The 24,546-nt window shown below is 50.8% G+C and overlaps 1 protein-coding gene across 1 annotated transcript; it reads right to left on the minus strand.

The window, feature by feature from the left end:
* Window positions 1-8,840: 8,840 nt before the first annotated feature.
* On the minus strand, window positions 8,841-12,186 carry TIFAB (TIFA inhibitor). Its single transcript, XM_019963646.2, has 2 exons — window positions 12,038-12,186; window positions 8,841-9,888 (listed from the first exon to the last, which is right to left on the minus strand). Exons 1-2 carry the CDS (start codon window positions 12,100-12,102, stop codon window positions 9,285-9,287), a joined length of 669 nt encoding a protein of 222 aa, XP_019819205.2. The 5' UTR covers window positions 12,103-12,186; the 3' UTR covers window positions 8,841-9,284.
* Between the last annotated feature and the right edge of the window lie 12,360 nt (window positions 12,187-24,546).

The following is a 24,546-nucleotide window of genomic DNA, read 5'->3' on the forward strand; positions in this document are numbered from 1 at the left end:
AATTCAATTGTATGAACTCACAGTTAAATAAACCATATTATATACAAAGTTAATAAATAATGAAAACTCAGCTTCCTAATTATTTTACTGTATTTTAGTATACCTATGCTCTTGTAAATTGTATCTGTATGATGGAAATTCTATGAAAGGGTGTGCTCACTGTGCATCTCTTTCCAAATTCAAGTTCAGTGATGTCATCTTGATACCTTGAAACTGACCACAGTTGGAGAATGTACGCCATGGAAATCAGAGAGTGGTCAACACTATACCCAGACTTCACGAACCACTCAGAGAGCCGATTGTTGAACATTAACCAGCACATCCCCGATTGTTGAGATTGGCAAAGTGAGGCATGTGGAGCTTTTGGTGACTCTAACAGCCACAGTGAAAGTCCTCCTCTCAACCCACTGCTTTCTCCATCAGACTTAGCTCTTCAGCATTCCCAGGACCACGTATCCAGGGTATACTGCTGCTGCTGCTAAGTCGCTTCAGTCGTATCTGACTCTGTGCGACCCCATAGACCAGCAGCCCACCAGGCTCCCCTGTCCCTGGGATTCTCCAGGCAAGAACATTGGAGTGGGTTGCCATTTCCTTCTCCAATGCATGAAAGTGAAAAGTGAAAGTGAAGTCACTCAGTCGTGCCCGACTCTTAGCGACCCCATGGACTGCAGCCTACCAGGCTCCTCTGTTCATGGGATTTTCCAGGCAAGAGTACTGGAGTGGGGTCCCATTGCCTTCTCCGATCCAGGGCGTACAGCATTTCGTTATCCAGAACACTATGATCTTTTCCGAATGTCCCCTACCATTCCTCTTACGAGATCTCCTTGGCTTCTCAATTTCTCCTGAACTGAGCCAAAACATCCACTCTAGTTTGTAAAGCATGCTGAGACTCTCAAGTGAAGGCATTTTCTCTTTCTTTAACTGAAAGGAGCAAAACTCACAACTCATCATCACCCCCTCAGTTTTCTAACCAACACATTACCTGAAGCGCTTGACAAAGCCCAGAGGCAGGCGTATGCGTGTGAGTATATGTGCGTGCGTGCGTATGTGTGTGTGTGTTGGGGAAGGAGAAGTCAGACCACAGGAGGCTTTCCTGATGATGCAGCTTGAAGTCTGCACAGCAACCGCAGACCCAGGGGAAGAGGAATGTAAAACCGAAAGATGAAGCCCCCTGATGACTAGCTTCCCTCTCTAGCCTCCAGCGAGTGCCACGGGGGACCATGTGTTCCTCAGTAATGAGGCCCAGCACTGGTTCTGGAAGCCTCCAACGTCAAGCGTCCAGCTTGCCTGCTTCCAGGGTTCCTGGGTCAGAGCTCCAGCGTGGGAGCCCTGCACTGTATGTGTATGTTTCTGAGAAGCAAAAGGCTTAGTGGTCTCTTTGCACCACAGACGCTTCTAGAAACAGAAAAACCTGTTGGACTCTTCTCATTCTGATCAATTAGTTGTTAAAATGCATGTTAACCTTTTAACCAGCATCTTTGTTGTGGTTTGACCTGTTTCTCAAAGCCTCATTCCCTAAAAGTCTGCTTTTACCCCATGCAAATTCTTGAAGTTTAAAGGCACTTACCAAGGACCTACTGTGTGCCAGATGGCTGTTTGATCTGCAGACAGTTGCTGTCAGGGCTCTGCTGGGGGTGGTGCCAGCATGTACACAGCAAGTACACATGCCCTGCTGAGGAAATACCTTTTGTTCAGTGGATCTCACCTGGAAATCCCCTCTGAGTGTCCCAACACTGTCTTGGAACTGGGAGGGAGCTGGCTTTTTGTGGAGAAAAGTCAAGGAGGCTTTTGGGAGGGAAGAATGTTTAGGGATCAGTGGTGGTTCATGTTGAATAAGAAATGGCTGGCATTTACTGAGCATTTCCAAGGAAGGTGTGAGATCTTGTACAGACTGTGTTTCAGTCTTCACAGAGGTGGAGTAGGTACCAATAGTGTCCCCACGTTATACATGAAGGAAAATGGCCTGGGGGAGGAAGGCAGTTTCAGGGTCAGTAAGTGGAGGGCGTGGGGGTCTGGACCCTGCTCTACTGCCCTCAGGTGGGAGAGGAGGGGCATGTCAAACCAGACACCCCGGCAGGACTGTGTGCTCCAAGCCAGGCCACATCTGTTGCCCTGGACATGTCCTTTGTGCTTTCCACCTTCCTTTCTTGCAGACTCTGAAGGTCACACACGTTGGGGTGACAGTGGTGGAGGGGGATTTGTATTTGCCAGTTGCCTTCAAGATGTCCCTGGGAGCCCTCTGTGCTGTGCCCCCACCCCCATCTCCTCTCCATTTTTGGTGGCCACCCTAGGGCTCTAGGGCTTCCCTGGTGGCTCACATAGTAAAGAATCTGCCTGCAAAGGGGGAGACCCACGTTCGATCCCTGGGTTGGGAAGATCCCCCTGGAGAAAGTAATGGTTACCCACTCCAGTATTCTTGCCTGGAGAATTCTACGAACAGAGGAGCCTGGTGGGCGTCCATGGGATTGCAGAGTTGGACACGACTGAGTGACTAACACTCTCACTTTCACTAGGGCTTCGGGGTGGGGGGCTGAGGGAACTGTGATGGGTACACTCCTTGATCGAGCTTTCTTGCTCCCCCTTCCCTCCTCTGCTCTGTCCTGCAGGGGAGCGGACCCTGCAGGTTGCAAATCCTAGGCTACTCATTAGCCTCTGGTCTCCCATAGGAGAGGGAGAAGCCCGCATGCTTTGCACTTTCTCTGGGCACCTTGGGGAAGAGTATCTGGCGGGGGCTTCAGCTTCCTCTGGACAACTTCTGTCTCCAAGTTCCCAGCTTCTCGTGCAGTTCTAGCTCCGTGCTGCACGGCACCCTCTCTGGTAACACGGTCTCTTGCAGGTGACCATGCAGCCCCAGGATGGGGGCTAGCAGCAGTAGCACTTCCTGTTCCTGTTGATCTCTGAACTGCAGTGCCTATGTGGCATTTTGGCCATTCCACTCCCCGTGTGCCCAATGTCCTGATTCAATTCTTTTAAATACTCAAGAGTGTTTTTTGTTTTTTGTTAATATTTTCTTGACTGGATCCTGACTGATACCATCCCTAACACTCTCTCCCCACCTCCCCCACACGCAAGGTGAACATAAGGGTCCATCTTCCCAGCCCATGTGAGCAAGAGGCCAGCGAATGAAAGAATATCACAGCATCCTCATCCCTCAGAGAAGCAATTACGGAAACCCTGTGGCTGGCTGCCTAGCTGAGCTTTCTCTCCAAAGGCCCCTGTCTCTGCTTTTATTCTGAAGATTCCCCACCCGCTACCCCCTGCCCCCACATCTTTAAAGGAAAGTGAGGCAGACAGCCCAGCTGGGGTTCCTTGCAGCAGTTGGAGCGCTTGGCTCAGAGCCGGGGCGTCCTGACGGCGTTGCCCAGTACCTGCTCTATGTAAGCTCTGTGTCAGGTAACACCGAGGGGATCAGAGGACCATCAGAGGGGGAAGGAAAGCCCCTCCACAACTCCAGATCCCACGGTTTCTCCCTCCCTTCCGGACTGTGGTTTGATTTTGACTCATAAGTGCCCTTTCTCGGATCTCTTCTTTCTTGTTCCCCAGTGACTGGCACTGAGCCCCTTAAACAAGCTGGCATCGTGGGGAAATGGAGGCAGAGATAGGAACAGCTCGATTGTGCTGACATTCCTGCAGGAACACACATTTTTGTGGCTCAAGCCCCCCTTGCCAAATGGCAATATAAAGCCCTTTCAACTCACGTGCGTAAAGAAGAAAATAATTAAACTCTTCTGTCGAGGATCACCTGGCTCCCCCCATCCATTCACTTAGGATGTTTTGTTCCCACTGGAGCGTATGATTGGAAAACAAAGGTAAATGAGAGCAATTTATTCCCGGATCACTTTTTCCCCCCCGCTGCAGGATTAAAGCTGCCTCAGCCATAAAGAGTTTACAAACTCTAAAGAAAGATAATAACTTCCCTTCTCACGGCCCGGTCACGGGGAGGTAACGCATGTTTCCAATCAGCTGAGAATGGAACTCAAATGGTAGATTTTATTTCACTTTAATCCGCCTGTGAGTTCACTTTCAAGGTAAGAGGGACCACAACCTGCAATGTGAACAGAGTTTATTAACTTCGAAGTCTCCTCCTAAAGGTGGAGGAGCCAGCTTAGTTTACTCCTCGCCCCAAAGCCTTGCCTGGCTTGGGGGCCTGGTGCGGTTGGTGCCTGCCTGGGGCACGGGGTGAGTGCTGAGCAGGTAGAGGGGCCTCAGCGATTCAGAGCCCAGCTAACCTGATGGCAGCATCAGCACCGCCAAAGGTCATGGAGGTGACAACAAGCCGTTCCAGCGGCATGGAGCTTACTTGCTTCAGCACGTCTGTTTGCTGCCTACAGGACAGCCTGGCCGCTTGGTGGGCTGCTGTGGGAAGAAGCCATTCTCAGGTCCTGTCTCAACTCTCTCTGGTCACATGGCAAGCTTGACCTAGCCCGCTGTCCCTGTCCTACTTCACACATTTACGAAGTCATCGTCCATTGGAAGGGAAAAGGAGCTGTTTCCTTGATTGGCCTACTGTGGAACCTTTAATGGGTAAGGTTACCACTGGAAAGCCCTGCCCTCCCCAATTCTTCCCTTGACAACGTAGATGCCTCCAGCAGGGAAAGATCTTAGGAGGCTTCCCTGACTCAGATGGTAAAGAATCTGCCTGCAATATGGGAGACCCGGGTTCCATCCCTGGATCAGGAAGATCCCCTGAAGAAGGAACTGGCAACCCACTCCAGTATTCTTGCCTGGAGACTCTCCATGGACAGAGGAGCCTGGAAGACTAGAGTCCATGGGGTCACAAAGAGTTGGGCACGACTGAGCAACTAACACACACTCAGACACACACACACACACACACACACACACTACAGGGAATCTCTTTATGACACAATCTGGCCCGTGAGGAGTCTTGCTTCAGGGAGGCCGTGTTTCCTAGTGTATGTTTGGGGGAGGAGGTCTGTGTGGACCCCAGGCCCAGACTCAATCCAGCCTGCCCAATCCCTGACTGCTATGGTGCGGTGGTTGGGTGCCCACCCAGGGTGTCTCCTGGGGGCACCCACATGCCCTGTTTGGGGCAGGAAGTGCTAACTGAGAGCTGTCTGCTGGTGATCTGGGGCCCTGTCAAATCAGTCAACCTTCTCTGTAGTCATCACACAGAGTTCAACAACCCAGAGTCTGGGTTAAGTTTGGGCACAGAGGCTCAAGAACTAGGCAGAAGATCCAGCCTTGTCCTGTCCCAGCCAGAGGGTCTGGGCTGCCCAAGGCAGACCCTCTCACCAGCCTCGCAGGTGAGACTTACTGTCTGCTCTCAGCTTTGTGGCCTTCCTGCCCCAGCCCTACCTACTGCAGGCCTTGGGCCTGCCCTCCCTGGCCCTAAGAGGCTCAAGCCCTAGCACCGTCAAGGTGACTGCTTTCCTGACCACGTCTGCCTGTCTGCCCACACCTCCCTGCCTGGCTCTATGATGGCCATCAGGAAATCAGCAGCAACAACCCAGGGTTCTTGTCTGAACGGAGCTTGGGCTCTCACAGGAGAGAGAGCTGTGGACTCCGTGGGCACAGCACTCTGCTGGTGGGAGGGAATGGCGGTGCTGGGCCATGGCCAGGACCACACTGTCTGCTGCATTTGCTGCCACGACAACGTCCCAGGCTTCTTCGTGGCGCGGAGCCCCACCCTGGGGCTGTTTATGGAGACTTCTGCTCCCTCTTGTGTCATCCCTCCTCGAGGCGGCGCAGTGACTCACAGATGGGTTGAGGAGACTCTCATTTTTGGAAAAGCAGAGGAATGTAGGGGTTACAGTGCCTGAAAGGGCACAAGGAATTATTTCTAAATTTCCAGATGTCTTAGAGAATTGTAGCACTCTGGGATACACCTGAATGTAATTGATGTAGCACTTTGTGTGTGTGTGTGTGTGTGTGTGTGTGTGTGTAAGCTGAGTCCATGGTTCTACATGCATTCCATTCATTTCACTAGATCGAACGTTGAAAGCCATCTTATCGAGCACTTCCTGTGTGCCAGACACTGCCCTAGGTGCTTTGTATGCTGTGCCTCACTTTACCTTCTCAGAGCTGTCATTTTCCCCATCTTACAGAAAAAGAAACTGAGGTACCAGGCGATTCAGTCACTTGTTCACGATCACAGCGGTGGTAAGTGTGGAGCAAGAATTCTCACCCAGACAACAGCCTGACTGCAGAGCCCCAGCTTGGACCCAGCACAGTGTGAGTGTGTGTGTGTGTGTGCGCGCACACTCATGCATGCCTCTGAGCCATGTGGGCTGCCCTGTGTATGGAAGATGAGAGAATGCAGAGGACACTGTTGAGAGGGACTCACCACCCTGCTCAGTCTGAGCAGCAAAGAGAAGGGGTATCACGTTCATGGACCAGGGCCTGAAGCCAACCTGATAGCTCTAACTAGTTGGATGAGATAGCTAGCTTAGATAGCTAGATGAGAAAGGGGGTGGGTGTCGGGCTCTAGTGATTGAAATGGTTTCTACCCAAGAAAAGTGGAGGCTTGCATGGAGTGGAGCTTTGCTGTCTTGGAAACATGCTAGGAGGCAGGCAGTTTCTGGAAGGGACTTCACGAACAGGTGGGGTCTGAAAACAACAAGCTGCGTGTTTCTTGGCTCCCTTCCACCCTGTCTCTGGTCTTGCCCTCCTCCGGCCTGCTGTGTCATCTGTACTGGGGCCCAGAGGGCCTCACGGACTTCACTACAATTCAGAAACTCCTGAAGGGAGGAGGCAGGGGGACTCTGCTAGGCCCCCAGCTGCGATGGGTTCACTTCTTCCTGGAGGGCAGAGGACTCTCCATGTTCAGCAAAGGTTCCTTGGTGGAGCAGGGGAGCTGCACCCTGGGGCCTCTGGGGAGCCACCAGCCAGCTTCTGCTCTTCTTCCGCCTTTGATGTTCAGTCTCCAGGCAGTGGCTTCTCAGTTCTGCACAAGAGGGGCTGCTGCTCCCTAATGCATAGTTTGAGGGACACTTTGGTCTCCGGAGGGATTGTTGTGTAAAAAATAAAGGCAGCTCCAAAACAGTGGGCTTCGTCAGACCACACCACACATGGCTTCTGCTGCTCACCAGCCTTGACCCTTGTGTTTCCCATTCTACAAACTCCAAAGAGTGGGCCTTCTGGTGCCAACATTTATGATAGTCAACCCAGTCCTGACTGCCCACTAGTCCATGGCTAAGACAAAATTTTTCACTAGGGAATCACAGAATATGGATAAGTCCTCAGGCTCTGGCGCCAGTCTGCCCAGCTCCCAAATTTCTCCCACTCCATGTACCTATTTAAGTGAGCCCCAGGTCAGCACCTATGTTGCCTTCTCTCGGGTCTCGCAATAGAAGCTAATGCTTACTGAGCGCCCACTGTGTGCCCGGTGCTGCCCTAAAGGCTTTATGCATGCCACCTCCTAACACCTTCGCAACAGCTCCAGCAGGGAGGTGCTATCATCTTACCCATTTTCCAGGATAAATGGAGAGACAAAAGTAGGCTAAGTCATTTGCCTGAGATCACATAGCTTGTGAGTGGCGTGATGTTGAGCAAGATATTTCACCTTCCTGAGCCTCAGCTTCCTCATTTGTACAGTGTGTCTGTCTGGGTGTTGTGAAGATTGAATGGGGGAATGCACATAGCACCTAGCAGAGTGCTGAGCACATAGCAAGTACTCACCAGACACGGTCACTTAAGCGTAGAGCTGAGGTTAATAACCCCAGTGTGAAGAGAGAGAAAACACGATGTCTCTAGCATTGCCTACAGTGAGTTAACTCCAGAATGCATGTCTTTACTGAGTCCCCTGTAAACTCCTTGAGGGCAGGGGCTTGGTCAGCCTGTTCATCGCTGGTTCCTGGGGCTTTGCACAGCATCTGACACAAGGTAGGTGCTTGGTGAAAGTCTGATGAATGACTGAGTGAAGGACTGCTTTGCGAGCCCCCTGGGCCATTCACAGCTTTGGACAGCCCCTTTCTCTTACACCACTCATCCTCTCCTGCTTTGTGGGTGTGACTTGAGTGTATCTGCCTCACTCCCTGTAAAATAGAATCTTCCCAAGTCAGAGCAGCCTGGGTTCTGCCTACTGCTATCTTTCCCAAGGAGACGATGTCAGACCTGGCAGTGCAGTGGAAATTCCTTGCAGCCTGGGTGCAAAAGCATCTCTCTTCTTGGGCAGGAAGTGGAGAATGTTGAAAACCTTGTTGAAGGTGGTTACAGACTTGGAATGTGAGCCAGCCAATGGGCAGCTTCAGGGCCTTGGATATCACAGAGCAGGGTCTAGGCTGATGGCAACCATCTGGGTCTGAGGCCCCTCCTTTCATTACACAGGTGAACATGGTTTCTAAACCACACTCCCCATCCCCATGGCATGGAGTGTGGCTGCTTATGCTCTGCTCCCCAGCACTTGCTTCCCAACATTTGCTGAGAAAATGAGCCCATGCTTGATCCCCTGCTAGTCCACCCGCATGGGCACATGAGCCACCCTTGAGTGAAGTAACCGCTGCACTGCATTCTACCAAAACCTCCCACCTTGCCTTCTCATAGAGTTAGTCCTGGAAGAGCCCACTGCTGTGTGAAGCCACCTTCCCCTGAAGACCTCTGCTCTCTGGTCCTCCAAGACTTCGATCCACAGGTGAGAGTGAGGGACCATGAGGATGAGGCGGTTACACTGACAGTGAATTCCCAAGCAGGCCCAGCCCCCAGCTCCCCATCCCCAGGAAACCCTGGACTCTACCTTCGTTCTTTCCAGAGATGTGAGCCCCCACCTCTCCAATTTCCTCTTACACCTCTTCTCTATTTCCCACCCCCACCTCTGCGTGACGACGTGGCGTGCATGCGGCCCATCTGGGGGATCAGGGAATCCTGTCGGGCATGCCAGCTTAATGAAATACTTGCAGTTTATTAAACACAGGCTTCCCTAAGCCCTGAGAGCCTGTGGGTATTTGAAAGCCCAAGGTAACCCCGAGCTACCACAAACGTAATTGTTACATGTGTCCCTGCATTCCTGGTGCAACCTCAAACTCCAACTCTTAAACAGCACACAAAATTAGCGACATAAAGTAACTCCTAGTCAGAGGAGAGGGGGAAATGTGGGGAAACACTGAGGGAGGCTCCCAGAATCCCTCAGGGCCTTTAAAAGTATATGAAGTTCCTGTTACCTCGCATAGCTGTGGCCATGGCAGGCGCTCCCCTCACCCCCGGCCATTCATGTTTGCAGAATCAGTTCATTATTATGTGGGCCTGGCCTGTCAACCTGGCATGATGTAGCTTGAATATTTCAAGTCCTGTTTCAGCCAAGGCGTGCTCCAGGGTGGCCGGCGGGGCTAGCTGAGCGAACCGTCTAGGGGCTCCCTCTGGAGCGGTATTTCTGGCACTCCTCCAGGGCTGGGCTGGAGAGGGCTGTGGAGAAACCCCAGGTGATCTGGAGCCCCATGCCCAGCACCTGGGGGAGGCTGCTCCTGGGGCACGCTTTCCCGTTCGTCCGTCTCCTCAGCGCGGAGCCTGTAAATCAGAGGCGAGGGGCTGAGATGGAAGCAGCAGACAAAGGCCTCCAGGGAGGTGCCTCCCTCGATGCGGACCACCATCTGGACGCCAGAGAAGGCCACTCTGTTGACGGCACCCAGGGTCACCTGCTCCAGGAACCTCAGCGTCAGTCCATTGACCCACACGCTGCCCTTGCGGCTCAGGGCCTTCAAGCTGAAGGCCAGCCGGGTGCCGCCCTTCTCCAGGTAGGGCTCCAGTGACAGGTGCTGGCGGGAGAGGCGAGGGAGCTGCAGCCGGAGGTGGGCGTCCGGGCCCCTGCCCACCAGCAGTGGGCTGGCGTCGTGTTCCAGCTGAGGAGGGACATAAGCAAAGGTGGCAGAGCCCGGCGTGGGGTGGTGCAGGCTCACCCGAAGGACTGTGAGGGGCCTCTCCATGGACAGGAGCCTGGGAAAGATGGAACACAGATGCACAGGCCTGAGTGGTGGCAGTCACTCCCTCTGTGACTCCTTGAGCCTAGACATGCTTGCTGCCCTCAGGGATCCCTGGTCACCTCCAGCCAAGCAGAGCCGGGCACTGAACGTGAATGTGGTCACTCTGCTCCAGCCAGGCTGCAGCCATGGGCAGAGCTGGTGAAGCTCAGGCCCACTGTTTCTAGCCTCAACTTCATCCCTAACACACTCTGTGAGTTAGTGGGAAATGCCACTAACTCTCTAAATTTTAGTTCTCTTTAACATAACATAGGTACATCCATCCTTGTCTTTGCAAAGTCCAAGGCACACCAGCCTGTGTGGTGGGGTTTTGGTGGCATATTGGCATTTGGGGACAATTTGCCTGGCTTCCTGGGAAAGGAAGAATGGAAGACAGGATCCACCTTCCTTGTATCCGACAGTCACATGACAAACGCTTGCTGAGCCCTCCTCTGAGCCAGGCACTGACCAGCTGCTGGGACGAGCAAATCAACAGGAGCACCCAGCTGCATAAGGAGAAGGGGCTTCCAGTTCCCAGCATTAAGGAGGGACCCAGAAGAGGGAAGCCCTGCCTGCTCCTGGGAGATGGGAAAGGCTGCCTGGACACACCAAGGAAGAACAAAGACACCTAGCACATTCCAGAGGACGAGATGGTTGGGTGGCATCACTGAGTCAATGGATGTGAGTTTAAGCAGGCTCCGGGAATTGGTGAAGGACAGGGAAGCCTGATGTGCTGCAGTCCACGAGATCTCAAAGAGTTGGACAGGACTGAGCGCCTGAACAGCAGCAACAAGCACATTCCAAGTGCTCCTATGGATGCTAATGCTGCGAACATCTGCTCCTCACTGCCTAGGGCAGAAGACGGGTCCTGAGGATGCACTTGGCAAGAGCTGAGATCTCTCTCAGAACTGATAGGGGCTCCCTGGAGGTCGACTGGCCATACCCATGTGCAATGCACACGTCCCTTGCCCCAGCAACTTCATTGCCAGAAATTTGTCCTTCAGAATCTAACTGGAACATGCAGGGAGTCTCTGTTCCCCCATGGAGCTGAGGAACATAAACTCCCTGGCATGTGTACCAACCCCAGATGGCCCAGGACCTGCCACCACCTTCTGCAGGAACTGAGGGCTGAGTGGATCTGAATAGCTAACTGTATGCTTTTTCCAGCTCCAGGCTTTTGCTTACAGTACTTTCTTTCCTGAAAACGCATCTTCCATCCCAAACTGCTTATCTTTAAAGGCCTGGTTCATATGTGACCTCTCCCATGCAGCTCTTTTCCTCTGTTTACACTCTGACCCTCAAACAAGAAGACTCCCCCGGGGCTGCCCCCTTTCCATTGTGTATCAGTGATGTGGGTCCTTGTCCCATCTTCTCTGTCGTTCCTGAGACCTCCTGAGGGTAGAATTGCCTCCACGCCCTGAGTCCCACTGCCCAGTACAGACAGGACCAGGCGACAGCAAGTGTCTGGAGGCACATTTGCCAAATAGCTAACTGAGAAGAGGCTCACACACATGAAAATCATGTGAAATCAAGTCCAGAGCAACCCCATGTGAGTCTGGTCCTTAAAAGCTGTGGGACAGGCTTCAGTCCTCTACACACTCTGGACCCCCTGTCTTTTGGTGAAGTAATGGTGAGAGCCTCTCAGTCTGACAGTGAGTGGTGAGCCCTTAAGAAACCCCATTTTCCCTCATGCATACACACACACCGCCCCCACACACCCCATTCACATTCCCTGTCTGGCCCCAGTATTCCTGCAGAAAGCCTCTCCCTCAGGTGTGTGTACACCGGCCCTATTTACTTTCATTTATATAAGTACAAGAACAGCTGAGCTGGATGTCCAAGTCCTCAGGCCTGGCCAGAAACTCGGGGTTCACTTCTAGGAACCAATCCCATGGCCTAGGGACCCTAAGAGAATCCCTTGGAAAGAAGGGTTCACCACTGTTCCTGTGACCTTACTCTGCTTCGCTGGGAACCCCAGAGCCCGTAGCAATCCCCCTGGCCTTGCAGAGCTCTTCTCCTGTTTCCAGTTATTCTGGGGTATGTGCCTGGCGAGCAGCCTGCAGGGGCCCTGCTCCCTGCCCCGCCGCCCTCAAGTTTAAGTTCAAGCCCCTCTGATCTCCACCTACCTTACTTCCTGGGGTGCATCTAGCTCTGGGACAGCAGCTGTGAGCTCCCCGAGGTTGGGGGGCATGTGAGTCTGGGCTGGGCAGGCCTGGGGATGGCAATGACAACTGTGGTTTGGGGAGGTGATGCGTCACCATGCCCATCGACTTTGTTGCTCTCTTCCTTTTTCCCTTTAGGAAAGAAACTGGAAGTGTAATTTCCTATTGCAGAAGTGCAACCCTGCTGCCAAGAGGTTGAAAACCCCGTGGGACTGTGGCTAGGAGAGGCCGCTGAGTTCCTTCCTGGGTTTCATCTCGGCAGGCCCGAGGGAATGTTTACAGGGTGTCAGCTGAGTTCCTCTTCTCCCCTGGCAGGTGTGGGGTGTTGAGGGGGGGAAGGCATCCCAGACCTGTTAGAAAGGGGAGCCCTTTTGGACAGATGGCCAGTGAGGGGCATCCCCACTGCATGTGGGAGGCTGTGAGGAGGCCACTGTGGCTGGGCTGGTGGTGGCCGAGGGAGCTGCGAGGGACATGGTAGTCCACTGAGCGTCTCAGGAAAGGACAGGGCCTCCAGGGAAGGGGAAAACAGCTGCTCACAGCAGGTGGCCTCTCCCACAGTAGGACAGCAGGAGGGCCCCCCCTATGTCCACCCATCTGGAGTCATTCCCGCTGGCCTTTGGGAGCAGCCTGGACCAGACCAAGATGGACGTGTGCCCAGTGCTGTGGGGGCTGGCCATCCTGGAAGTGACCCAGCGTTACTACAGTGTAACCCTTCAGTTGGTGCAGTTCTACCTAGTCTGCCAGTGTGGCCTTCCTTCCATTGTACCCACCGACCAGCTAAGCTGGCAAGAGACATGGGCCCATCTTATACAGGGGGCGAACAAGGGGCCCAAGGTCCCAGAACAAGTAAACAACATCATCCTTTCACTTTTTCCCCATCAAACCCTGGCTATCCTGAGGATTCTTGGAGATTATACAGGTGAGTGTTGTAGGCTGGGCCACTCCTATCAGCCAGCGGGTGCCTCTCCAATCGGCCTCCTTGACCCCCAGGCCCACTGCTCACTTCCTCCTCATGTTACCCTTGTGGCCCCAGAGATTTCAGCAGGCCGCACACTGGGGCTAAGTCTCTGTGGGTACTATTCAGGATTCCTAGCCTGCCCCTCTATTCTCAGCAAGTTGTTTGCTTCATTTGTAGGAAGGAGAAACAGAGAGCTCTGAAAACAATCATCCATCCCTGCCCGCCCCAGCCTGTGACACAACCACTGGGGCTCGCCCAGAGATGGGAACTGTACCTGCCCCAGGAATGAACAAGCTCTCCCCCTGTACTCCACCTCCTCCACGTGCTCTCCCGGAACTGTACCTGCCCCAGGAATGAACAAGCTCTCTCCCTGTACTCCACCTCCTCCACGTGCTCTCCCGGAACTGTACCTGCCCCAGGAATGAACAAGCTCTCCCTCTATACTCCATCTCCTCCATGCGCTCTCCCTCTCTGAGCCCCAGTCTGCATCGGCTGTGCCAGGCGTGTGTGAGGCCCGCCCTCAGGGACTGTACCTTCAGGATACCCAGGGTGCCAACATTCTCAGTGGGAGCACATGGGGATCTTGGCATACACAGTCGTTGCAATAGAAGAGCAGAGGTGAGAGAGACACTTGGAGTATTCTAGGAGGGCTTCATGGAGAAAGGAGTCCCTAGAGCCAGCTCTTAACCTCAAAGCTAGACTGGAGAGGCTGGTTGTCTTATCAGTTAAAGGTTGGCTTTGGTGTCAGTTATATCTGGATTCAAGTTCTGTATCTTTTTTATGATTGCCTGATCCTGGGCAAATCTTTTCACCTTTTCTGACTCAGGTTCTCCACCTGTGAAATGGGGACAGCCATAGCACCTACCTCAATGGTCTGTTCTGAGGATTCCTTTTTTGAAAAGCATGAAAAAGCTTAGGTATGGTACCTGGAACACAGAGCCAAACTCAACGAATGGGAGCTGAGACAAATAATCAATGATGAGACTTCAACTCCCACCATGAAATAGGTGGTGACAGACTAACCTTCCACTAAGAGCAATTATAAGTGGTAGGTTTTTTAAGATTTGTTTGAAGATATTGGAGAGCAACAAGGCAGCTAGACTCGAGGGTCCAGGACCCCACTGAGAAGAAAAGCCCATTTACTTTAATTTTTTTAAGATTTATTTTTGATGCAGACCATTTTTAAAGACTTTATTGAATTTGTTACAATGTTGCTTCTGTTTTATGTTCTGCCTGTTTTCTTCTTTTTGGCCATGATGCATGTGGAATCTTGGCTCTCGGACCAGTGATTGAACTCACACCTTATGCATTGGAAGGAGGTCCCAACTCCTGGATAGCCAGGGAAGTCCCAGGAAAGCCCATTTATTTAAGCCTGACTTGCTACCCCTCTTCCTTGTGAGACATTTGCTGGTTTGAAAGTGATCCAGGCCTTCAGGCTGAGGCAAAGAGTGGCCACTGAGATTCTCAAGGATCTCCCCAGACAGGGGAGGCACAAACGGGGACTCAGCCCTTGAGAAGCCAAGTGAAAGTGAAAGTCTCTCAGTCGTGTCCGACTCTTTGCGACCCCATGGACTGTGCAGTCCATGGAATTCTCAAGCTGAGCACCTGGATAAAAGCGCACGCAGAGAAGTGAGCTCATATTCTGTTCAACCTTCAAGATGCCTTGCTGGTCTCAAAGCAGGAGGAATGAGAAACCAAGGAGCCAAATAAATGTAAGAGCTCAAAGGCTAAGAGGCTCAGCAGAGGGTGTGGCTGTCTCTTGGAGGTCAGGTCGAACCAGGGAAGAGGAGCACCCTGCTGAAAAATCCCCCAGACTTTCAAATGAGACCCTGTACAGTACATGGGGATTAAGGACAAACTAAATTAGACCAGGTCTTAAGAAGGTGGAAACCTGGCCCCGGATGATCCCAATCTCTCTTCTCTAACTGCCTTCTAGAAGAAAAAGAAATACTTGCTAGACCAAGTTAACATCATACAGAGCCTCTACAACTTCTCATTAACAGTGTTCTATGATGAACAACAACAAAAAGTACTAGGCATGCTAAGCTACAGGTTGTTCAGTCACTCAGTTGTGCCTGACTCTTTGTGACCCCATGGACTGCAGCACATCAGGACTCCCTGTCCATCACCATCTCCTGGAGCTTGCTCAAACTCATGTCCATTGAGTCTGTGATGCCATCCAACCATCTCATCCTCTGTCATCCCTTTCTCCTTCTACCTTCAATCTTTCCCAGCATCAGGGCCTTTTCCAATAAATCAGCTCTTCACATCAGGTGGCCAAAGTATTCAGCTTCAGCTTCAGCATCGGTCCCTCCAATGAATATTCAGGATTGAGTTCCTTTATGACTAACTGGTTTGATCTCCTTGCAGTCCAAAGGACTCTCAAGAGTCTTCTCTAACACCACAGTTTAACTGTCAAAAAAAAAAACAACACAAAAAAAACAAGAGAAAAACACAGAAACAATCTCACTACATATGCCACAAAAGACCTGAACAAGAATGTTCATAGCAGTTTTATCCTATTAACCCCAAACTGGAAACAGCCCAAAGGCCCATTAAAAAGGAAATGGATAATCAAATTGTATAATATGTATACAATGAAACACTACACAGCAGTAAAAAAAGAGACTGAGCCAGTGATACATACAACAATGGAGATGGATCTTAGGACCATTTTGGAGAGCAAAAGAAACCAGGCACAAATGATACAGACAGTATGATTACATGAAATGCAAGAACAGATAAAATAGCCTATGGTGATAGAGGCCAGACTGTTGAATGATCTCTATGGAGAGGTACTCACTGGTATATTTGTTTACTGGGACAGCCATAACAAAGAACCACAAATGGGGTGGCTCAAATAGAGAAATGTATTGTCTCAAAATCCTGGGAGCTAAAAGTCCAAGTCTGTTTCAACACAACTAGTTTCTTTTAAGGGAGACTCTGTCCTTGGCCTCTCACCCAAGTGCTGAGCTTTGCTGGCAACCTTTGGCTTTGCGTGGCTAGTAGAAGCATCACCCTGATCTCTGTCTTCATCATCACGCGGCAGCCTCCTTGAATGCAGTGGTTCCAATGGCAGCGTTTCAGGCATGCTGATTGGCTTGTGAGGGAGAGGGACCAGGGGCAGGCAGTCAGGCTAGACTCAGGGCTCTTGCCAGCACCATAACCCTCAGTACAGCTTCACCTCCCGGGTGGATGGTTGGATAACCAGAAGTCCAGATGGCCACTCTGGGGTGCTTTAAGGTCTGCAGACACACCTGGGACTGAGCCTGCTGAGTGGAAGGTGGCTGGCCACGTTCCAGAGCCTTTCCTCTCAGCCTGTAGGTCTGCCTCGTCCAGACCACCAGCCAGCTGCATGTCTCTGAACCATGGCCTCCTCCCCATGGTTCCTCACACACACTGCCTTCCCGTCTTGGTGATGCTCAGGTATTTCTTCCCGCCAGCAGAGATGGGCTCCAGGAAGAAACCTGGAAGGGGCTGTGCTGTCCCTAGGTGTATGACCTCCGTTGAGTCCTACCCCCTCTCCACGCTTTAGTTTTTTCCTGGGGCATGGGACACCTCTCCTCGTTGCCCCCTGAAAACAGACTTCAGTGAGAAAAAGGCTGTGTCCACAATCCCAGCCCTGGCACGGGAGAGTGGGTGGAAGAGCTTGCTCATGGCCCCTGAGTTCCCTCAGAAACTCCGTTCAAAGCAGTTCCTGGCAAGACAGAGAACTGAAACAGCCAGGGAATTTATCGGACAAGAGGAAGAACTGGGGACTTCCCTGGTGGTCGAGTGGATAAGACTGTGCTCCCAGGGCAGGGGTCCTGGGTTCAGTCCTTGGTCAGGGAACAAGATCTCACATGCTGCAACTAAACCCCTGTGCAGCCAAATAAATAAAAAAAAATTTTTTAAAGGAAGAACTGCTCAGGCTACATCTCCTGAGGGCCAGCAGGAAGTCGTGCTGGTAACCGTCTGTCTGGCCTTTCCCCGGGGGGCAGGGTGAGAGCCAGGGAGGGTGAGAGTGGGGGAAGTGGAAGTGCTGGCTGCTCTCTGCTCGGCCCCCTTGGCTAGGATGGCCTCCCTCAGTTGGTGCTGTGGCCCTGGGGAGAGTACATTAGTGAGCAAATGTCCCTAGTTGTGCTCCTTGGAGAGCTCAGGGCCGGAAGGGCACCTTCCAGGGCTCCTACTGTGGTGGGCAGGAGAGGACTCTGGTGTCAGACTCGGGTCTGAGGCTTGGCTCCTTCTTGTGGCAACTGTGTGCGCTCAAACAAGTTACTCGACCCCTCTGAACCTGAATTCTGGCCTGTAAAATGAGGATAATCTGTTGCTGCATGAGGGCTAAGTGAGATGTGTCCAAAATGCCAAGCACGTGGAGAGGGCTGGTAGAGGAGCAGAGTCCAGTGAAGGTGCATCCTGGGGAGAGGGGCTGGCAGACCCAACTCACAGCCTGTATGAACCCCAGGTTCTCAGAAGCCTTCAGGTTTTGCTTAAAACAACCATGATTTTTGAGTTGAATATATAATAGAAATTCCATTTTTAAATGATAATGAAGTAAAATGGATGCTCTAGAAAGAATCTCCAGGTTATGGCAGGGGCACACGGCTCTAACCCAGGAGGAGAAGGCTACTCATTATACAGACAAAGCTGAGGTTCACAGCAATTAGTTGATTAATTAAGATCACAGGTCTGGGAATGTCAGAAGCGGGATTTGGGCCCAGTCTGTTACACTCCAGCTTAAACATGAAGCCATTGTGCCTCATGGGTGATGTTCTCTGGGGTCCAGCTGCCCTACCTTCTCTAAGTGTGTGCTCCAGCTGTCTGGCTGGCAGTGCACTCAGCCCGTCAAGTCAATGGGGCTGCTCACCGCCCCCACCTCCCCAACCCCGACCTCCACCCCACCTCATGTCCTTATAGCTTCTGGCCACCAGGGGGCAGCATCCCAAAACCCAAGTGACTGGCTCTTTTAGGCGGACCAGGTGGACAGTGCAAGTCCAGGGGAGCCATTTACGGGCCTGCTAGTCTTCAAGAAAATCAGAGATACCAAAGGAACATTTCATGCAAAGATGAGCTCGATAAAGGACAGAAATGGTATAGACCTAACAGAAGCAGAAGATATTAAGAAGAGATGGCAAGAATACACAGAAGAACTGTACAAAAAAGATCTTCACGACCCAGATAATCACGATGGTGTGATCACTCACCTAGAGCCAGACATCCTGGAATGTGAAGTCAAGTGGGCCTTAGAAAGCATCACTATGAACAAAGCTAGTGGAGGCGATGGAATTCCAGTTGAGCTCTTTCAAATCCTGAAAGATGATGCTGTGAAAGTGCTGCACTCAATATGCCAGCAAATTTGGAAAACTCAGCAGTGGCCACAGGACTGGAAAAGGTCAGTTTTCATTCCAATCCCAAAGAAAGGCAATGCCAAAGAATGCTCAAACTACCGCACAATTGCACTCATCTCACACACTAGTAAAGTAATGCTCAAAATTCTCCAAGCCAGGCCTCAGCAATATGTGAACGGTGAACTTCCTGATGTTCAAGCTGGTTTTAGAAAAGGCAGAGGAACCAGAGATCAAATTGTCAACATCCGCTGGATCATGGAAAAACCAAGAGAGTTCCAGAAAAAACATCTATTTCTGCTTTATTGACTATGCCAAAGCCTTTGACTGTGTGGATCACAATAAACTGTGGAAAATTCTGAAAGAGATGGGAATACCAGACCACCTGATCTGCCTCTTGAGAAATCTGTATGCAGGTCAGGAAGCAACAGTTAGAACTGGACATGGAACAACAGACTGGTTCCAAATAGGAAAAGGAGTTCGTCGAGGCTGTATATTGTCACCCTGTTTATTTAACTTCTATGCAGAGTACATCATGAGAAACGCTGGACTGGAAGAAACACAAGCTGGAATCAAGATTGCCGGGAGAAATATCAATAACCTCAGATATGCAGATGACACCACCCTTATGGCAGAAAGTGAAGAGGAACTCAAAAGTCTCTTGATGAAAGTAAAAGTGGAGAGTGAAAAAGTTGGCTTAAAGCTCAACATTCAGAAAACGAAGATCATGGCATCCGGCCCCACCACTTCATGGGAAATAGATGGGGAAACAGTGGAAACAGTGTCAGACTTTATTTTTTTGGGCTCCAAAATCACTGCAGATGGTGACTGCAGCCATGAAATTAAAAGACGCTTACTCCTTGGAAGGAAAGTTATGACCAACCTAGATAGCATATTGAAAAGCAGAGACATTACTTTGCCAACAAAGGTTCGTCTAGTCAAGGCTATGGTTTTTCCTGTGGTCATGTATGGATGTGAGAGTTGGACTGTGAAGAAGGCTGAGCGCCGACGAATTGATGCTTTTGAACTGTGGTGTTGGAGAAGACTCTTGAGAGTCCCCTGGACTGCAGGGAGAACCAACCAGTCCATTCTGAAGGAGATCAGCCCTGGGATTTCTTTGGAAGGAATGATGCTAAAACTGAAACTCCAGTACTTTGGCCACCTCATGCGAAGAGTTGACTCATTGGAAAAGACTCTGACGCTGGGAGGGATTGGGGGCAGGAGAAGGGGACGACAGAGGATGAGATAGCTGGATGGTATCACTGACTCGATGGACGTGAGTTTGCGTGAACTCCGGGAGTTGGTGATGGACAGGGAGGCCTGGTGTGCTGCGATGCATGGGGTTGCAAAGAGTCGGACACGACTGAGCGACTGATCTGATCTGAGGGAAAGGGGAAGATGGTCCACGCTTCTCTGGCTCAGAATGCCCTGAAATGGCCCAAAGGTGGATTTCTAGCAAATCTCACGAGAGGACACCAACTCTGAGCGTGAGATAAAGCAGGAAGCCAGGGGCCACACAGAGCATAGCAGCGGTCTGTTACATGGCAGGTGCAGGGACAGACAGGCCCAGAAAGGCGAACCACCTGCCCAGGGTCAAACAGTGCACAGCAAGGCGAGGGTGAGAGGCCAGGCCTGCTCCCTTATCTGTAAGATGGAGCAGTCATGATTCTCTTCAAGGAGGGCCACCACATGGGGAAATGAAGACGCCACACTTAGCCCAGGCCAGCACTTGGCACTTAATAAGTGCTCAAGGACAGGCTTCCCCAGTGGCTCAGCAGTAAAGAATCCACCTGCAATGCAGGAGACGGGTCCAATCCCTGAGTCAGGAAGATCCCCTGGAGGAGGGCAGGGCAACCCACTCTAGTATTCTTGCCTGGAGAATCCCACGGACTGAGGAGCCTGGCGGGCTACAGGCCTCTAGGGTCATAAAGAGTCAGACACGACTGAAGCGACTTAGCACCCATGCAGGCAAGGGCTCAGGGCATTGGATAGGGATGGAGCGGTAGTTCCATGACCATCAGGACAAAGTGTGCTCTGCCCCCTCTGAGTTGTCAGGTAAGAAAACAATTATGTGTCACTTCTAGAGATGATGCTGTGAGGGACGCACAGAACGTGAAGCCCAGGAGGGACATCTATACAGCCAGTGTGGGGAGACCGGGGCAGCCCTCCTCCAGGGGACGCTGTGTTGACTCGTGCAGAATGACTCCGAGCTGGCCAGGTGGAACCTGGTGGGAGGTGCCTGATGGAGGGAGGTGAAGTCAGATACCCAGCCACTGGAGGGGTTCTGTCACGCCTTGCTCTACGCACTTGGCTAACACGAATGGTAACAACAGCAGTAATGGTGCATTTGAACTTTAAAACAATAACGAAGTCAGCACTGAGTCCTGACTAGATGCTGTGTCCTGTGCTAAGCCCTCACATGAACTGTCTTATTTAATCCTCACTGCCTTTGTGAGAGAGGTCCCAGTATTAATCCTAATTCACAAATGAGAATGTAGAAGCACAATTAAGTAACTCAAGATCACCCATATAGCAGGACGTGGAGCTGCCTCTCAAGCTCACATCTGATCTTCAGATCATTGTGCTCAACTCCTGTGCTTCCAGGGGCAAACCCTTCCCCTCCCTGGGCCTTGGGTCCCAACCTTCTGATGGCTGGTCTGGGCTGGGTGAAGTGAATGGCTATGGGGATGGGGGAGGGGAGGGGCAGCCCCGGTTGCTTATTCCTGCTGCATTCCCTCCCGGATGGAGGAGGCCTCCTTGCACAGGTGGGGCTGGCCAGTGTGGCCGTCGGGGCCTCTACCTGCTCAGGAGTCAGAGACGGTGAGCATTCTGCCTGTGCTCACTCCCCTATTCCAGGGGTCATTGCTAAGCCCACAGTGATTGCAGCCAAAGATGGAGAAGCTCTATACAGTCAACAAAAACAAGACCAGGAGCTGACTGTGGCTCAGATCATGAACTCCTTATTGCCAAATTCAGACTTAAAAAGTAGGGAAAACCACTAGACCATTCAGGTATGACCTAAATCAAATCCTTTATGATTATACAGTGGAAGTGAGAAATAGATTTAAGGGCCTAGATCTGATAGATAGAGTGCCTGATGAACTATGGAATGAGGTTCGTGACATCGTACAAGAGACAGGGATCAAGACCATCCCCATGGAAAAGATATGCAAAAAAGCAAAATGGCTGTCTGGGGAGGCCTTACAAATAGCTGTGAAAAGAAGAGAAGCGAAAAGCAAAGGAGAAAAGGAGAGATATAAGCATCTGAATGCAGAGTTCCAAAGAATAGCAAGAAGAGATAAGAAAGCCTTCCTCAGCAATCAATGCAAAGAAATAGAGGAAAACAACAGAATGGGAAAGACTAGAGATCTCTTCAAGAAAATTAGAGATACAAGGGAACATTTCATACAAAGATGGGCTCGATAAAGGACAGAAATGGTATGGACCTGACAGAAGCAGAAGATATCAAGAAGAGGTGGCAAGAATACACAGAAGAACTGTACAAAAAAGATCTTCACGACCCAGATAATCACGATGGTGTGATCACTCACCTAGAGCCAGACATCCTGGAATGTGAAGTCAAGTGGGCCTTAGAAAGCATCACTATGAACAAAGCTAGTGGAGGCGATGGAATTCCAGTTGAGCTCTTTCAAATCCTGAAAGATGATGCTGTGAAAGTGCTGCACTCAATATGCCAGCAAATTTGGAAAACTCAGCAGTGGCCACAGGACTGGAAAAGGTCAGTTTTCATTCCAATCCCAAAGAAAGGCAATGCCAAAGAATGCTCAAACTACCGCACAATTGCACTCATCTCACACACTAGTAAAGTAATGCTCAAAATTCTCCAAGCCAGGCCTCAGCAATATGTGAACGGTGAACTTCCTGATGTTCAAGCTGGTTTTAGAAAAGGCAGAGGAACCAGAGATCAAATTGTCAACATCCGCTGGATCATGGAAAAACCAAGAGAGTTCCAGAAAAAACATCTATTTCTGCTTTATTGACTATGCCAAAGCCTTTGACTGTGTGGATCACAATAAACTGTGGAAAATTCTGAAAGAGATGGGAATACCAGACCACCTGATCTGCCTCTTGAGAAATCTGTATGCAGGTCAGGAAGCAACAGTTAGAACTGGACATGGAACAACAGACTGGTTCCAAATAGGAAAAGGAGTTCGTCGAGGCTGTATATTGTCACCCTGTTTATTTAACTTCTATGCAGAGTACATCATGAGAAACGCTGGACTGGAAGAAACACAAGCTGGAATCAAGATTGCCGGGAGAAATATCAATAACCTCAGATATGCAGATGACACCACCCTTATGGCAGAAAGTGAAGAGGAACTCAAAAGCCTCTTGATGAAAGTAAAAGTGGAGAGTGAAAAAGTTGGCTTAAAGCTCAACATTCAGAAAACGAAGATCATGGCATCCGGTCCCATCACTTCATGGGAAATAGATGGGGAAACAGTGGAAACAGTGTCAGACTTTATTTTTCTGGGCTCCAAAATCACTGCAGATGGTGACTGCAGCCATGAAATTAAAAGATGCTTACTCCTTGGAAGGAAAGTTATGACCAACCTAGATAGCATATTGAAAAGCAGAGACATTACTTTGCCAACAAAGGTCAGTCTAGTCAAGGCTGTGGTTTTTCCTGTGGTCATGTATGGATGTGAGAGTTGGACTGTGAAGAAGGCTGAGCGCCGACGAATTGATGCTTTTGAACTGTGGTGTTGGAGAAGACTCTTGAGAGTCCCCTGGACTGCAGGGAGAACCAACCAGTCCATTCTGAAGGAGATCAGCCCTGGGATTTCTTTGGAAGGAATGATGCTAAAGCTGAAACTCCAGTACTTTAGCCACCTCATGCAAAGAGTTGACTCATTGGAAAAGACTCTGACGCTGGGAGGGATTGGGGGCAAGAGGAGAAGGGGACGACAGAGGATGAGATGGCTGGATGGCATCACTGACTCAATGGACGTGAGTTTGCGTGAACTCCGGGAGTTGGTGATGGACAGGGAGGCCTGGCGTGCTGCGATGCATGGGGTCGCAAAGAGTCGGACATGACTGAGCGACTGAACTGAACTGAACTGAATGTACTGTTCAAGATTCTTAATACATGTCAGTTTTCCTTAACACTAAATCCAACAATGGAGCCCTGACCAATGCCTGAGGCAGGCCCTCGGGACAGGATGTCTGGGAGTTCTGAGGCTTTCTGGGCTCTCACCTTGGGGTGGGACAGTCAGGCCACTTAGAGCCAGTACCAGCGAGCCTAGCAATTACCTCTGCTTTTACTTCCTTTTTTCCCACTGGGCTACAGGACTGTCCCTTAGGCTGCTTGCAGAAGGAGGCCGTGTCTTGCATCCTGCCTAGTGCTGTCCCCTCCTGCTTCACCCAGAGCCTCCGAGGAGCAGCTGTGGGCCAGAGGGCAGGGAAGGAGCCCTATCTGGGAGCCCAGCCTTGACTCTGCCGCGGACAGTCTGCTTTGCAGCACATTGCTTTTCCTCTCTGGGCCTCGGAGTCCTCATCTGTAGAAAGAGGATAATCATCCCTGTGCAACCCCCGGGCCCTATAGCCAGTGTCTTTAACTTTTGGAGAGGGCTCCGCTTTCACCTGGTCAAAAGGTTTTGCCAAGGGCTTCTTTCTTTCTCAGTCAAGAACCCATATTGAAGAAACGCAGCTTGGTCTCATTTAGACAGTGCGTCTGGCCAGGAAAGATGGCCTTAAACGCAGCACACCACACATCAAACAGGGGCTTTTTGTTTTTAATTAAGTGAGGTAAAAGCCTAGCATAAATACTTTGCCTAAATTTTAGAAATAAAACGTATTCTGAAATTAGCATGTCTTCAAAGGCAGATTTTTAACACACCATGAAAAAAACTCTGTGTGGCAATTTAGACGGTTCCTGGTGCCTAGAAGTACTCCATGTAGATCTGATAACAGGAGGACAAAGAAAACAAACAACGACAACAACGATAAAAACGTTCCTCTGCAAACAGTTCTCTCTCTTTAAATTGTGGTCAAACACACAGAACGCAGTTTCCCATTTTAGCCATCGTAAGTACACAGTGCACTGGTGTTAAGCACATTCACATTTTTGTACAATCTCCAGAACCTTTTCATCTTGCAAAGCTGAAACTTTAAACCCATTAAACAGCAACACTCCATTTCTCTTTCCCTCAAGCCCCTGGCAACCACCA

This window comes from Bos indicus, chromosome 7 (genome assembly GCF_029378745.1).
Source record: "Bos indicus isolate NIAB-ARS_2022 breed Sahiwal x Tharparkar chromosome 7, NIAB-ARS_B.indTharparkar_mat_pri_1.0, whole genome shotgun sequence".
In the NCBI taxonomy this organism is placed as follows: domain Eukaryota; kingdom Metazoa; phylum Chordata; class Mammalia; order Artiodactyla; family Bovidae; genus Bos; species Bos indicus.